The following is a 13052-nucleotide window of genomic DNA, read 5'->3' as shown; positions in this document are numbered from 1 at the left end:
GTTACTTTGTACTCGAATATTTGTAGTCTCGGGAAAAAAGTGGAAAGACAAATTTTTATGACAAACGGATAGATAAATCGTATATTTAAGGAAAATAAATTCTAGAGCTTTTTCTGTACCTCGTGCATCTCTCTCATTCATTAAATTTAGTCGTAAATGATGCTACCAAAGTAACGGTTAATTTTTAAACATTACAATAGCAATCTTATTAATTTTTTTCACGTGTAGTATAGAAATTTGTAATAAGATACGTAATGCGGTTATAATAAAGTATTGCGCGATTATTTTCGTATAATTAAAATTAATATGTATTTATTTTTTAGAAAATACAAGGGAGCGGCTCATCCACCGCTTCAAATGACGGCACGCCACTGTACCAGACAATTCGATTCGTTACACATTTCAATATTTTTTTAAAATAAAGCTACGTTAAATATATTTTTTTTTCTTACTTATATATGAAATCCTTTCTGACAACCTTAATGACGATAAAAATACACATTCTTTATAGTACACTAGCAAACCCATCACGCATTGCTGCGATCTCAGAAGAAAGGAAATTCAAGCAAACTCGTTATGATCAAATTAAATTTACATTTTATCATTTTTATTGAAACTTATTATTATTATATTATTTTTTTTTAATTATTTAATTGCTCCTTCCTCTCTTCCTTGGCATGTTGTGAAATTTCTGATAGTTGGATAATAAACCGTTTTATTGTAATTTGTCTTTTTAAATTATTTTGAGTCGATATTAAAATTTGGAAAAGGGAAATACCTAGATCGGTAAAATAAAATCGGTTAAAAAAAAATCGAATTTCATCCTATAACTTCGGTAGTTGTTTGAGGGGGAAATGGCCTTCACAATTTAAAATCGATCGAACACACAGTGATATGCTCATATGAACGCGCGCCATCTATCGTAGGATAAATGTACTATGCCAGAAACCTTCGCGAGAGTATATTAAACAACTTCCCAATGTTTCATGTCAATCGCATAAACGGTGTGGTAATGCATGAAGGGCATACAGACAGATACACAGACAGACAGACAGACAGACAGACATTCATTTTTATATACAGTATATAGAGAATACAAATTTATTTCTTCTCTTCATACATCAATAAATTTTCTCTGTGAAATGCAGTTTTCCTCGTGCAATATTTAGTGTGCATTTTTAACATTAAGTAATTTTCTCTTGAGTATAACTGATAATAAAAGCTTTCTTTAAATTATCGTAAACTTCGTTAAAATTTTTACAGTGAAATCTAGTTAAATACTCAAAGCACTCACACATTTATTTTCTAATTATTCCAGTTTCAAACCGCATAATGTTCTCGTTCTTCTTGATTAATTTTATGTTCCTCTTCATCTTCTGTTGTGCTATTCAAGGAATTTAACGATATATTCACATAAATTATATCAAATATATCTCAATAAATCATACGTAGATCAATTAAGTATAAATAATATAACATGTAATTATTTTCTTAAAAAATTCCTTAATAATTTCTTACTTAATAATGGTATCGTTTAAACGAATTCTTTTGGTCTCGGGTAAAGGTAAAATTAAGAAACCAGACGAAAGAGTCAATACACCTATTATAATAAAGGGAACGCTCCAGTACACCTTTTCACTCTGTGAGAAATACAATAACATTATATTGTAAACAAGTATAAATAAATTAATCAATGTTAAAGATGAAAGTGAACTCCTACAAGATCCTTCATAAAAGGTGCAACGATCGCTCCGATTCTGGAAAATGTAGAACACGATCCGATACCCACGTTACGAACTACAGTCGGGTACAATTCTAAAGTAAATCCATATATTGTGTTTATTGCAATAGACACGCAGCATCTGCTTAACACTACGAAAACAATCCTCAGCCATATAAGATCTGTTTACAAAAGACCGTAATATTCAAAATTGTAATAATATTAAAAAAAACCAGCAGTTTCAAAACAAAATTACATACTTTTTAATTAGAATAAAATTTAATATTGTTGATGCTAAAACTAATTTTATCGACTAGTATGATTGATTTCAGATTTACCGTTTGGAACAGCCGTAACGAGTAACGAAGTGACGCCCACTAAAAGGTATGCAAACATCAAAATACGTCTTCTTCCAAAGCGAGGTAAAATAATCTTCAACACACCAGAAACACAAAATTGTAATGAGGAAAATAAAACAAAAAAGAGAAAGATGTTTCCTCCTGTGATGTCTGCATTCAATGACAATGCGTAGACGTCGAACATTATTACTAACCTGGAAGTTGTGGAAGAGATTCACTAAGGTGTTTAAGTAATTAGAATAAGCAAAATGAAGGGAGTCAGTTGGAGTGTGTATCCCTCCATTTTTTAAAAGTGAAACGTTTTATTAACACAATCAATGATTTAATATTATTGTATTCTAAATGTAGTTTCAAATTCAATTTATACAGTTATATTATTAACAGATGCATTACAATTTATTACTTTAAGAAATGAAAAAAATAGACAAAATTATTTTTAATAAACGAAAAGCCCGTAAAAAATGCTTACCACAAAATGTACATGATGAAAGTAATCTTGCGTAACTCTTTATTCCTGATCAAGTGCAAAAAATTCATTTTCCTCTTTTCCTCGTTCTGTACAATGAAATCACATATAATAGTTAAAATCATATCTAGTGTAAGTTTTCGTATATATTAATTATACATTTTTAGAAGTTTAGAACAATGTTTTGAAGTTTGAAATGTTTATTTTAATTGTCTTGTTTGTGTCAATGGAGAGGGCTTAATCCTCTTTACCTCCCATGAATGCGACCTTCAGTTCGGCGTTGTTTCTATCAAATAAGATTAGAACAAAACTATCGCATCCCTTAATTCTGATAAAAATAACAGATTAAAATAACAATTGTCTAAATATAAAAACAATCAAAATAAATTACTTAATAAATAACTTCAAATTGAATATTAATATCATCAAAATACAATGTTAATCGAGACCAAAATTACAATAAAACGGAAGTTTATAAGATATAAACAACTTTAAAAATCCAGCAATGAGTTGCATAACTTTCCAGGCGAAAAATGTTTATGTTTCAGAAACACTAAGACATATTAGCACAAAGTTAAAATTGTGTATGAGCCATACATTACAAGATTTTATTAGAATATAATTCTACAGACATTCACTCATCCATACAAGTACACAGATTTTCTTACCAGTTTTTTCATTTTTTGGGTTTAGGGGTCTCATTATCAAAATTTGCACTCGAAGAGTCAAATTTGACACACGACTACAGTATTTTTTCGTGTTTCATACATAACATTCGGGATCATAATTACGAAATATGTGAAGGGATATGAGATTGTTTGAATTCATTTATTTCATTAATACCTTTTTTTTAAGGGAATTGCGTAATCAACTGTAAAAACATAGAAAGACAGATTCTATTCCTATTGTATACAAGAAATTACCAGATTCTCGATGTTCTAATTTACTAAGATTACGAAGAGCATTAATTGCAACCAAGTTAGAGAAAAAATCCGGGTCGTCTCACCGATTGTATATCGGTGATTTTTAATTAATATCCAATCACAACTGCCGTTATACCTAATTTCAAATAACACTGTCAGATTCCAGGGGAAAAGATGACTGTTCGTCGCTTTTACCACTCCGAAGACGGTTTCTTTTTAATTTCTACAACGAACACACATTTATTCTGAAATATATAAAATATTTATGTCCCTTCTTGACTATTTTTAATCTCTAGGTAATAATAGAACCATTCAAGGCAGCCGTCACGGGTATTCGTTATATGCAATTTCGTGTTGTATTTCAAAACATAAATTAATTTTTGTATAGTTTTAGAACTTACTTGGAATCACAAACAAAATGCTGTTTCCCAAACAGTTTACAGTTTTTATTGTAATATTTGCGATGTTACTAACGATGTGTCTGTCGGTACCACGATAAAATAATAGCAAAATATATTTTGTACATCTGAAATACAATGCTCAGTGTACTTTATAATAATTGTCATTATCAGGTGAAAGTATTTTATTAAAAAATTTCAGAGTTTGTCATTTAGTACAAACCTTAAAGTACTTATTATTGAAATCGATTTACCGTTTTAATTTTCCAATAAAGTTCTTCGATAATTTCGGTTAAATCTTCCGCATGCATTTTATTCATTTTCATTATGTTACGTATAACTTTTTCGGCTTTACGTAATCTACCGTGAGTTAGGAGCCATCTTGGAGACTCGGGAGTAAAACTAATCAAAAGATATTTTCAAAACATATAAAAATAATTAACACATTAAGCGTAAATAAACGTTACCTGATGAATGCGAGTAATAGAATTGACGGCAAAGTGCTGCATAACTGAATATAAGTCCAATCGTTGAGAAACCAAGATATTCCGGGAAGTATAAGCAACCCAATACCAAAAGAGAAACAAATAGTTACCATGCCCTTTTCTCTGTGTGTTGGTCCAACCACTTCCATAACTGTATACAAAGATCAGTTAGTATTGTTGAAGAAAACGAAATCGACGTTAAATTTATAAATATGTGCTGTACAGTACGTAAAATATCAACTTAATTATAAAACATTAACATAGAAATTATATATGATTTGACAATATTAATTGCTTATATATTTTGTGGAAATCAGGATCAAATACATGTAATTCAGTTGAATGACTTGAAGTTAATACATTATATGAAACATAACTTTAAATTTACATATATTTATAAAACAATAGTTCTTCGCTATTTGCAGCTATAAAATTTTTATATTATTTATCTGATTGAAACAGTTTAACTTAATACATCTTTTGTACAGTAGAACCTCGATTATCCAGACCTCTATTATCTGGATTTTCGATTATCCGAATTCTTCAAAATAAACAAAACTTTTACGAATTTGCTGATTTTCACTTGGAGAATTACGATACTGTTTATGTACGCGATAAAATGCATAATTTTTTTTTTGTTTCAACAACGTCTCACCGGCACAGTGGCTGTAAACTCTTAAATATATTTTACGTAGTAATAAAAATATAACTTGACATACGTATTTATAAATAATTTTATTTTCAAATTACATCATTTCTATGACCAAGGGCGGCTTAAGGCATGGGCAACCTGGGCCGCCGCCTATGCCTCGCGGTCCGAAGGGCCTCGCGTTTCGAAGGTTTATGCATTACTTAAAAGCTGCAAACGCGAAGAAAAAATTTTACTCGTCAAAAAACGATAAATAGTTTGTCAAATTTTTATTCATAAAAATGCAGTTTCAACTGCTTTTTATTATATAAAATCCGTGTTCTTGCGCTCCAGAGGGCCTTTTAAACAATAGGTAGTCTGTTAGAGCTGGTCAGTAGTACTCCAAATTCAATACGAACAATTTATTTCTTGAAAATGTGATCACGATTTAAATACAGTATTTACTTTTAATGTTACCGATATATCATCGAAAAGAAAACGTGTTGTATTATAATTAAAAGACAAATTAAAGTAAGTGTTTCGATTATCCGAATTTTTACTTATTCGGACTACCTTCATCCCCAATTAGTCCGGATAATCGAGGTTCTACTGTATTCATAAAATCTTTTAACTATCGAGTTTTCCAATTTTTTGCAATTAGTACAAATTAAACTTTTTAAAGTTCTTGCATACAAATCTAAAGTTTTAAGATATTTGTAATTGTAACAACTAAAAATAAACTTAGATCGTCACTTTAATAGTTATTTTTATGGTATAATGAAAATGAATTTTTATAACTTTCATCATATGAATAAATTAAATAATAAATTGCAGCGATATATGTAAACACTATGAAAGTATATTTTTTTCTCGTAAGTGTACGAATTTTAATTATGACTTACCATATACATACAATGTCAGATTAGATGCTGTGATTCCTATAGACAAGAAGAAACGAGATACAGTAAACATCCAGTAATATGGAGAAAATGAACAAAGAATTCCAAAGATTATATGAAACACAAGTCCGGATATTATCACTGGTCTTCTTCCATGTCTATGAAAATATTAAATATAATTAATATGTATTTTAAAACTAAACGTTTTAAAGAAATTAAAGACAAGTTTTCAGACCTATCGGATATCTGTCCAGATACAATAGCGGACACGAGGAATCCCACGAAGAAAGAAGAACCAGCGAGAGAACTTAACCAAGAACTTTCACAAACTAAATTCCACTGAAAATTGCGAATAGAATTAATCTTCGAATATATGTTTAAGTAAAGTTTTTTAATACTTACCTTTTCAATGACACTACTTTTGTATTGTGAATGATCGTATTCCCACGAGCGACAAGGAATCTTTGAAAAGTTCTTTCCATATTTGATATCGTCAATATCGTATACCTCACATCGACTATGCGTTGTTCTCCCGTTTCTGATTTCCAGGGGTGCGCTGATATTTTTCCACTCCTCCACGGTCAAGTTCACGTATTTCGGTGTTCTCGCGCACCAATAATCCACCTTGTACGCCAAGAATGGCCAATTTAAATTGTTTAATGCCGAAACAATAATACACCATGCCATCATCCCGATTATCATCATCTGCCATTTTCCAAATGGACCGATAAGATCTGTAAAGTCTTGAAATTCTTTCGCAGTTTCCTACAAAACCTTACAATTTCAATATTTATCAAATTGTATATACAGTAGAGCGTCGATTATCCGAAAGTCAATCATTCGAAAGAATTCCAGTCGGCAAATTTAAATTTTCGCCAGTGCTGTGGCGCTGCAATCTTTGGCTATGTCTTGGGCTACTCAAATATTTTACGTTTTTGATACTAAATTAACTCTGAAGTATAATTTTTATTGTTTTTTTATTTTTCAATATATGTATTTTGTTTGTACCAAATAAAAAAAATAATTTTTAACGATACAATAGTCTTCGTTAGGCTTAACATCGACGAAAATTCAACGCGAAGCGACACGCAACAGATAAAAATTTCAACATGGGATAAATTAATATATTTATACGTGCATAATCGGTTATCCGAAACATCGATCTTTCGAACAACCCCAACCACCAACTGATTCGGATAATCGTCGCTCTACTGTATTACATAATGTAGCTGTTTAGGGCAAAAAGATTGAATCTGCACAAATAAACTGTAGTGAAAACTGATAGATCAATCTGTTTGCAGGTGAATTCTAACCAATAAGCGAAAAAAACATTTTTGATTTTCTACTATATTGTGACAAGTGAAGTAATGGCGTTACAACAATGTATGTATTTGCGTCTCATTTAAGAATGTTGAATATAATACTTCATATATTATTTATCGTATTGGGTGTGAATGAATTCTTGTTGACAATAAACGAGAATCGGAATAGAAAGAGATAAAGGATAAGTACGAATAAAGTTTTTTCTACACTTATTTCCATTGATTAACCTTTATAAAGATTGGTATGTATAGTTTAAAGAAATAAAAGTTTAGGTGTAAAATGTTGCAATTTTAATAAAGGATACACTACCAGATTGCATTGTTAATCACTTTCATACTTTCATTACTAGCAAAATGCCAAAGAGGCTTTCAAGCTTTGACTATACTTTATGAACACCGAACTTCATGATGTTATTGAAAATTTCAATCCAGCCTATGGAAAAAACCGGGAAAACTCGCAAATTTTGGTTTTAATTTTTTTCGACTTCTAAATGATTTGGGTGTAAAACACCAGGTTAATTTTTGATAACCTGAGATAACTTATGTAGATTTGATACCAATGCCCAATGGGAAAACTGACAGTTAGCAGAATTCGGTAGTAGCGAGCCAATTCTATATGTTTGTATACGTAGAATTTACAGCGATGATCCAGTGACTGTAATGTTCTCAATGAAATGATACATTTCTTTGTTAGTATTAATTAACTTGTGTTGTCTTGTTTATTATTTTTATCAGTTGCATTATTGTGTAGTTTTAGACATCAAGTTATATATATGGATCACGTGTTGTAGATGAAACTCTAACTCTGTTGGCTATGTTTGACATATGGGACATGATTATTTCTATGTATATATATTTATTACTATTCATAAGCAATTTTGTTTCTTATGTTACAAAAATCTTCAATTGTAAGTAGTCGGAACCCATTCGGTTTCTTACTTTTGAAACCTATGATATAATATCCAAATGGTAGGCAATATTATATGTTGAATATTACATATACTAACAACTAATATAATTTATATTAGTTGTTTATAAAAGTAAAAAAAAAAAAAAATCATTGCAATATTATTAATTATAATTCTTACCTCAACTTCACGAGTTTCGTTTCTGTCTTCTTTCGTTGTATCCATGACGTTTCTCATTAAAGTTGTGTGAAATAAAATTTACACTGTAAACAAGGCATTGATATAATGATAATTAATAAAATACATATTAGAATTGTTTTTTTATCAATATGGCGAAATGCAAGAATGTATAGAATTGAAATTTATTGCTAAGTAAAAACGAATAAAAATATAAAATGAAAATGTCGGGATGATTTTAAAAACGAACTTTTCCAATGAAATAGAAACAAAGGTACTGTACATGATGTGTTCGGAAAGAATTGCGAAACAGCAATCTTTTGTGTCAAGAAATACTTCACATAAAAATTTCACTTGAGGTTTATGAGCCGAAACTTTTTAACTAATACGTTACTTGATATTTAATGAAGTGTGTTTTGAAATAAATGATATATGAATGTAAATTTTAATGAATATTTCAACTTATAAAATAAATAACAATTTCTTATTGTGCAAATTCATTCTTTCTGCATCTATATATATATTTTTTTTTAATCAACAATAACAGAATTTCCCGAAATGCACGAACTTAATAAAAACACTCGTTGAGCCAATTGCTTCATTATACATTTTCCGACTTTATAAAATATGTTTTAGTTAATACAATTCGGTATTAACTAAAATATATTCGTTTCGTATACTTTACCTTTTTATATTTTATCGACATTACAAGGTAAAGTATACGAAACGTCGTCAAACTCAACCTGTGTTTTAAATCTTGTATCTTTGAAACTCACTAATCTTCAAGTACGTGTGACAATTGACGAAATGTTTCTTCTGATAACAAAATCTGAACCCTTTCTCACTAAATTTGTTTTTTTCTCAAAACACTTCCAATAATTTTAAAAATATGTCTAATCATGTAATAATTTATCCTTAATTTATTGTAAATAGAGTACATGTACAGTACGAACGTTAGTAAATTTAGATAAATTTTCTAATTGTAGTAGTACAGAGTAGCCATCATCTAGGGTAAAAGCGTTCGTCGCTGTATAAGTGATATAAAATGGGCGTAGGAAGGCTCTTATGACGAGTGTGTAGTATATGTATGCCATATAAACTCCTAGATGTGAAACAGTGAGGAAAGAATGCGTGTTAAACGCAATTAAAGCTGGAGACCTTTTGCATAACAGCTGATATTTTGAAATAAAGAACTAAAGACGTTAATGTTGTTTCAAAGTAACATAAGGAAAACGAAATTTGTTATTAAATTTTTACTTTTATTTTAAATAATATATAATAATTATATTATCGTGTCAACTATTTCTGTTACCGCTCACGTGTGTGTAGGGAATTGTGGAAGTGACGTCACGCTCCACAGTTCCCCACCAGTCAGGGAAAATTTCCCTGCGTCAGTTGTCCCTACGCTCTTGTCGTGTGTACGCGTGTTCGCTGGCTAACGACACCATTTTAGCATTTTTAATGTCGCTTTCTCTCGTAGATGGAATGTATTATGGTGAATTAAAGTAACTCGTTTTGTTAATATCGATGAGTGCCTGCGTATTTCTTAATAAAGTTGTTCTTAAACGAAGCAAATAGCCGGAAATAAAAAATCGTTCGTAACTTTTAAACGGTTGATCGTAAGTAAATTTTTTTAACACCAATCGATTCAGCGTGTCAAATTACATCTAGATATGTCTATGTCTATTCGTTAATATTAAGTTTAAGACCTTTTTTTAGCTGGATACCTTTTCCTTTACTCTAACCTTACATTTTAATACAGTACGAAAAAAGTAATATGCTTGTAAGCTTAAAATAGATTTGTATTAACTATATATTATAAAAAATACATTTATAAATAAAATACAGAACTGGGAATGGTTATATGTAGTTTAGCCTAATGACAAGTAAATTTAGAGACAAGTAAATTCGACTTAAGTCGCCTTTCCTGGAACCAATTACTGACGTAAGGTGAGGTATACATGTATTTATTTTCTCTCATTTTTTTTACTAATTTTACAGAAATATGTAAATATATAGGCTATATTATAAGAAAATGCTCTGTCATATTGACACCGTTTTCAATACGTGAAAGTTTACTTAAAGTTTACTCCTTCCACCGATCGAATCGCTTCCTGATGAATAATAGCGAGGTTGCGGCCGAAGTTTTCATCTCTAAAACGTGAACGTCGAACGTCGAACGTCGAGCGCCGCTCTGTAAGCGGCGCTCTGTAAGCGCTCTGTAAGCGGCGCTCGACGTTCGACGTTCACGTTTTAGAGATGAAAACTACGGCCGCAACCTCGCTAATAAATTTAAATTTGCAACATTATTAAGATACGCAATATTAAGATAATAAAAAGATAAATCTAAATATATGAATGAGCACGTTTGCTTGATTTATATAACTACAAAATTTATCTAACGCAGGGGGTTATCATACCGAGTAAACAATCTAACACATTATTAAAATTTTCTTCTTGTACTGAACACAATTTAAAGCATTTTATAATGTGTTCGAGTGGGCACTCGGTGCGATAAATCCTTGGTTAAGATAACGATTGTAGTTACGTAAATCAAATACTATAATATAATAGAAAGGTTAGAAGTATGAAATAATTTAATAATCTTAATGTTTCTATTTATATTTTGCCCGGGCAATTTATTGCACTACTCCGTTTACATTTTTTTTTATCATATAAATAAAAATTTGTTTAAATTAAAGAAATTTTTTAAAAAAAAGTTAACTCATTGCTCACTATTTTTTATAAATTTTCTATTTAAAATTATTAAATATGTATTTTAACATTTGGAAAGAATTTCTTCTTAACTTAGCAAAGAAGAAAATATCGCTGTTATTATAATTAAACTCACCTTGTTATGATTGGAAATGAGGGAAATTCTTGTTTTGATATTACAAATATAAAATTTTGGCGATATTAATATAAGTATCTATACTATATTAATGTGATAGTATACTTCTCATTCGTTGCATGTCTCTTGTACATCTATTTTCTAGAAATCTAGCTCTGACTTGCTTTTTTTCACAAAATATAATTGTCATGATAATAAATTATTATTCATGAATAAAACATTAATATTCTTTGCAGACACACTAAGGTGACATATATCAACACTTGGCAACTTATTGACTATTTATTCAGTTGGTAGTTAACTCCGGCGAACCCGGATTTACGCGGTTTTCAAATCTCGTCGATTCGTCTTTTGTTTGAGCACCACGCAACTCTTGATTACTCATTCCCTCCACACTATTGTTCAACTTACATGTTCGGACGTGTCGCGCGGAATCGACACATAGCTACAATTTATTTTGTGTTATTTATTTCTGTGTTTGTTATATCTACGGAGACTCGGGAGACTATGTAGTGACACAAGAGGAGATCCTACGTTGTATTCTTTTTCCACAGGAAAATTTCTTTTTGCTGTGATATTATAATGACTTATTCAACATTATATTGGTACTAATAAAAATTACATTCAATTCCAATGCCTCTTGGAGAATAACTTTATTGCCACAGATGAAATATGAAAATATAGCAGAGTCTGAATAATTTGACTATTCCATGCATCGAGAAATGCGAATTAGTAAGATTGTATAGAGACCTAAGGAAACGAGTGACGAAAAAGAAATTCAACCCTTGGGCGATCTGCCAACGGGAAGTGTTTCCTAGAAGCACTTTTAATGGAAAATTGATCCATACTTAGGTATTAAAAACATGAAGAAACACAGGAAAACTTCATGGCTCCGTTGATGAGTTGTGAATCTGCAGCTAACTACCAGTTCTCAATGCTTCTATCCACTCAGTTACTGATGGGAGATTCTTCTTGGAGATATACTAGTTTTATTATAAAAGTGTAGTATTCTTAAAGTTTGCGAAAATTAAATCTCTTTCGAGAGGCTTTAGGAATAAATAAACTTAAAATTTATCTTAACAATTTTAAAATTAATAAGTATTTCAATATCGATCGATTTTTTTTATTTTTACTTTCATGGCTGTTATATATAACAGAGGGAAAGTATGCGATCCGGCTAAAACTGACCGCCCTCAGATTTTTAGTCATGGATTCAGGACAGCTCGGAATGTCGAAAAATGCAAAAAAAAAAAATTGAGTATTTTTTTCTGTATGTACGAATGTTAGTGTGTGTGGTGGGGGCACGTTTGCTTTCTATCAAAAATATTTGAAATTTTGCAGGGACGTCTGAGTTTTAGGGATATCGTTGCTATTTAATCTTGGTGATTAAAGGTCGAGGGCGTGGAGAGATAAAGAGGGTCGTGGTTATCTCCAGTAGGGTAGGACTTAATGACTATTTTACTCGTTATTAGCCTCAAAATTAAGCTTTTTGCCATTTTATAATAGTTAAAAATATAAAAGGCTTTTAAAATAAAATATAAAAATACATGGAACCACGAAATGTTACCAGGAAAGTTGAACAAGTCATTACTAGATTTATTATTATAATAAAAAATGATTGCTTTGTTATCGATCACTTATTTATATTATGTCACTATAGACCAGTGTTTTTCAACCTTCTTGAATACGCGACCCCTTTGCAAGTTAAAAAATTCTGGCGACCCCCCAGGGCCATATTAAAACTATATCAGTGATCTTAAAAACTACGTATTTAATTTTCTTTCCTTAAATATCGATCGAAAAACCAATTGTACTGTAAAATAAACAGGCACAGCCTTCTCACTGAAATTCTAGTTGTTTTTATTGTAGTGTAGGACCTACAAACACTTGTCTTTTTCTTTCACCCGCGACCCCCC

At 30.5% G+C, this 13052-nt stretch overlaps 1 protein-coding gene across 1 annotated transcript; it reads right to left on the bottom strand.

The window, feature by feature from the left end:
• Positions 1 to 1141: 1141 nt before the first annotated feature.
• Positions 1142 to 8333, bottom strand: LOC111636669 (organic cation transporter protein-like). The gene is made up of 11 exons (XM_023381959.1): positions 8289 to 8333; positions 6281 to 6643; positions 6114 to 6217; positions 5882 to 6036; positions 4334 to 4502; positions 4121 to 4268; positions 2549 to 2634; positions 2059 to 2273; positions 1721 to 1902; positions 1519 to 1640; positions 1142 to 1384 (listed from the first exon to the last, which is right to left on the bottom strand). The coding sequence occupies exons 1-11, from the start codon at positions 8331 to 8333 to the stop codon at positions 1321 to 1323; spliced, it is 1653 nt and encodes a 550-aa protein (XP_023237727.1). The 3' UTR covers positions 1142 to 1320.
• Positions 8334 to 13052: the final 4719 nt, after the last annotated feature.

This window comes from Centruroides sculpturatus, unplaced genomic scaffold, assembly GCF_000671375.1.
Source record: "Centruroides sculpturatus isolate CEXI.00-Female unplaced genomic scaffold, Cexi_2.0 scaffold1030, whole genome shotgun sequence".
Classification (NCBI taxonomy): domain Eukaryota; kingdom Metazoa; phylum Arthropoda; class Arachnida; order Scorpiones; family Buthidae; genus Centruroides; species Centruroides sculpturatus.
The sequence above is the reverse complement of the archived record's forward strand: the minus strand, read 5'-3'. Positions and strand labels throughout refer to the sequence as shown.

Excerpts from the sequence above, each read along its gene's own strand:
- LOC111636669 (XM_023381959.1), bottom strand. The coding sequence starts at position 8,333 with ATGGATACAACGAAAGAAGACAGAAACGAAACTCGTGAAGTTGAG. Across the intron at positions 6,218-6,280 it reads AAAGTAGTGTCATTGAAAAG|TGGAATTTAGTTTGTGAAAG; the intron begins GTAAGTATTAAA and ends CGCAATTTTCAG. Across the intron at positions 2,274-2,548 it reads TTCATCATGTACATTTTGTG|GTTAGTAATAATGTTCGACG; the intron begins GTAAGCATTTTT and ends CACAACTTCCAG.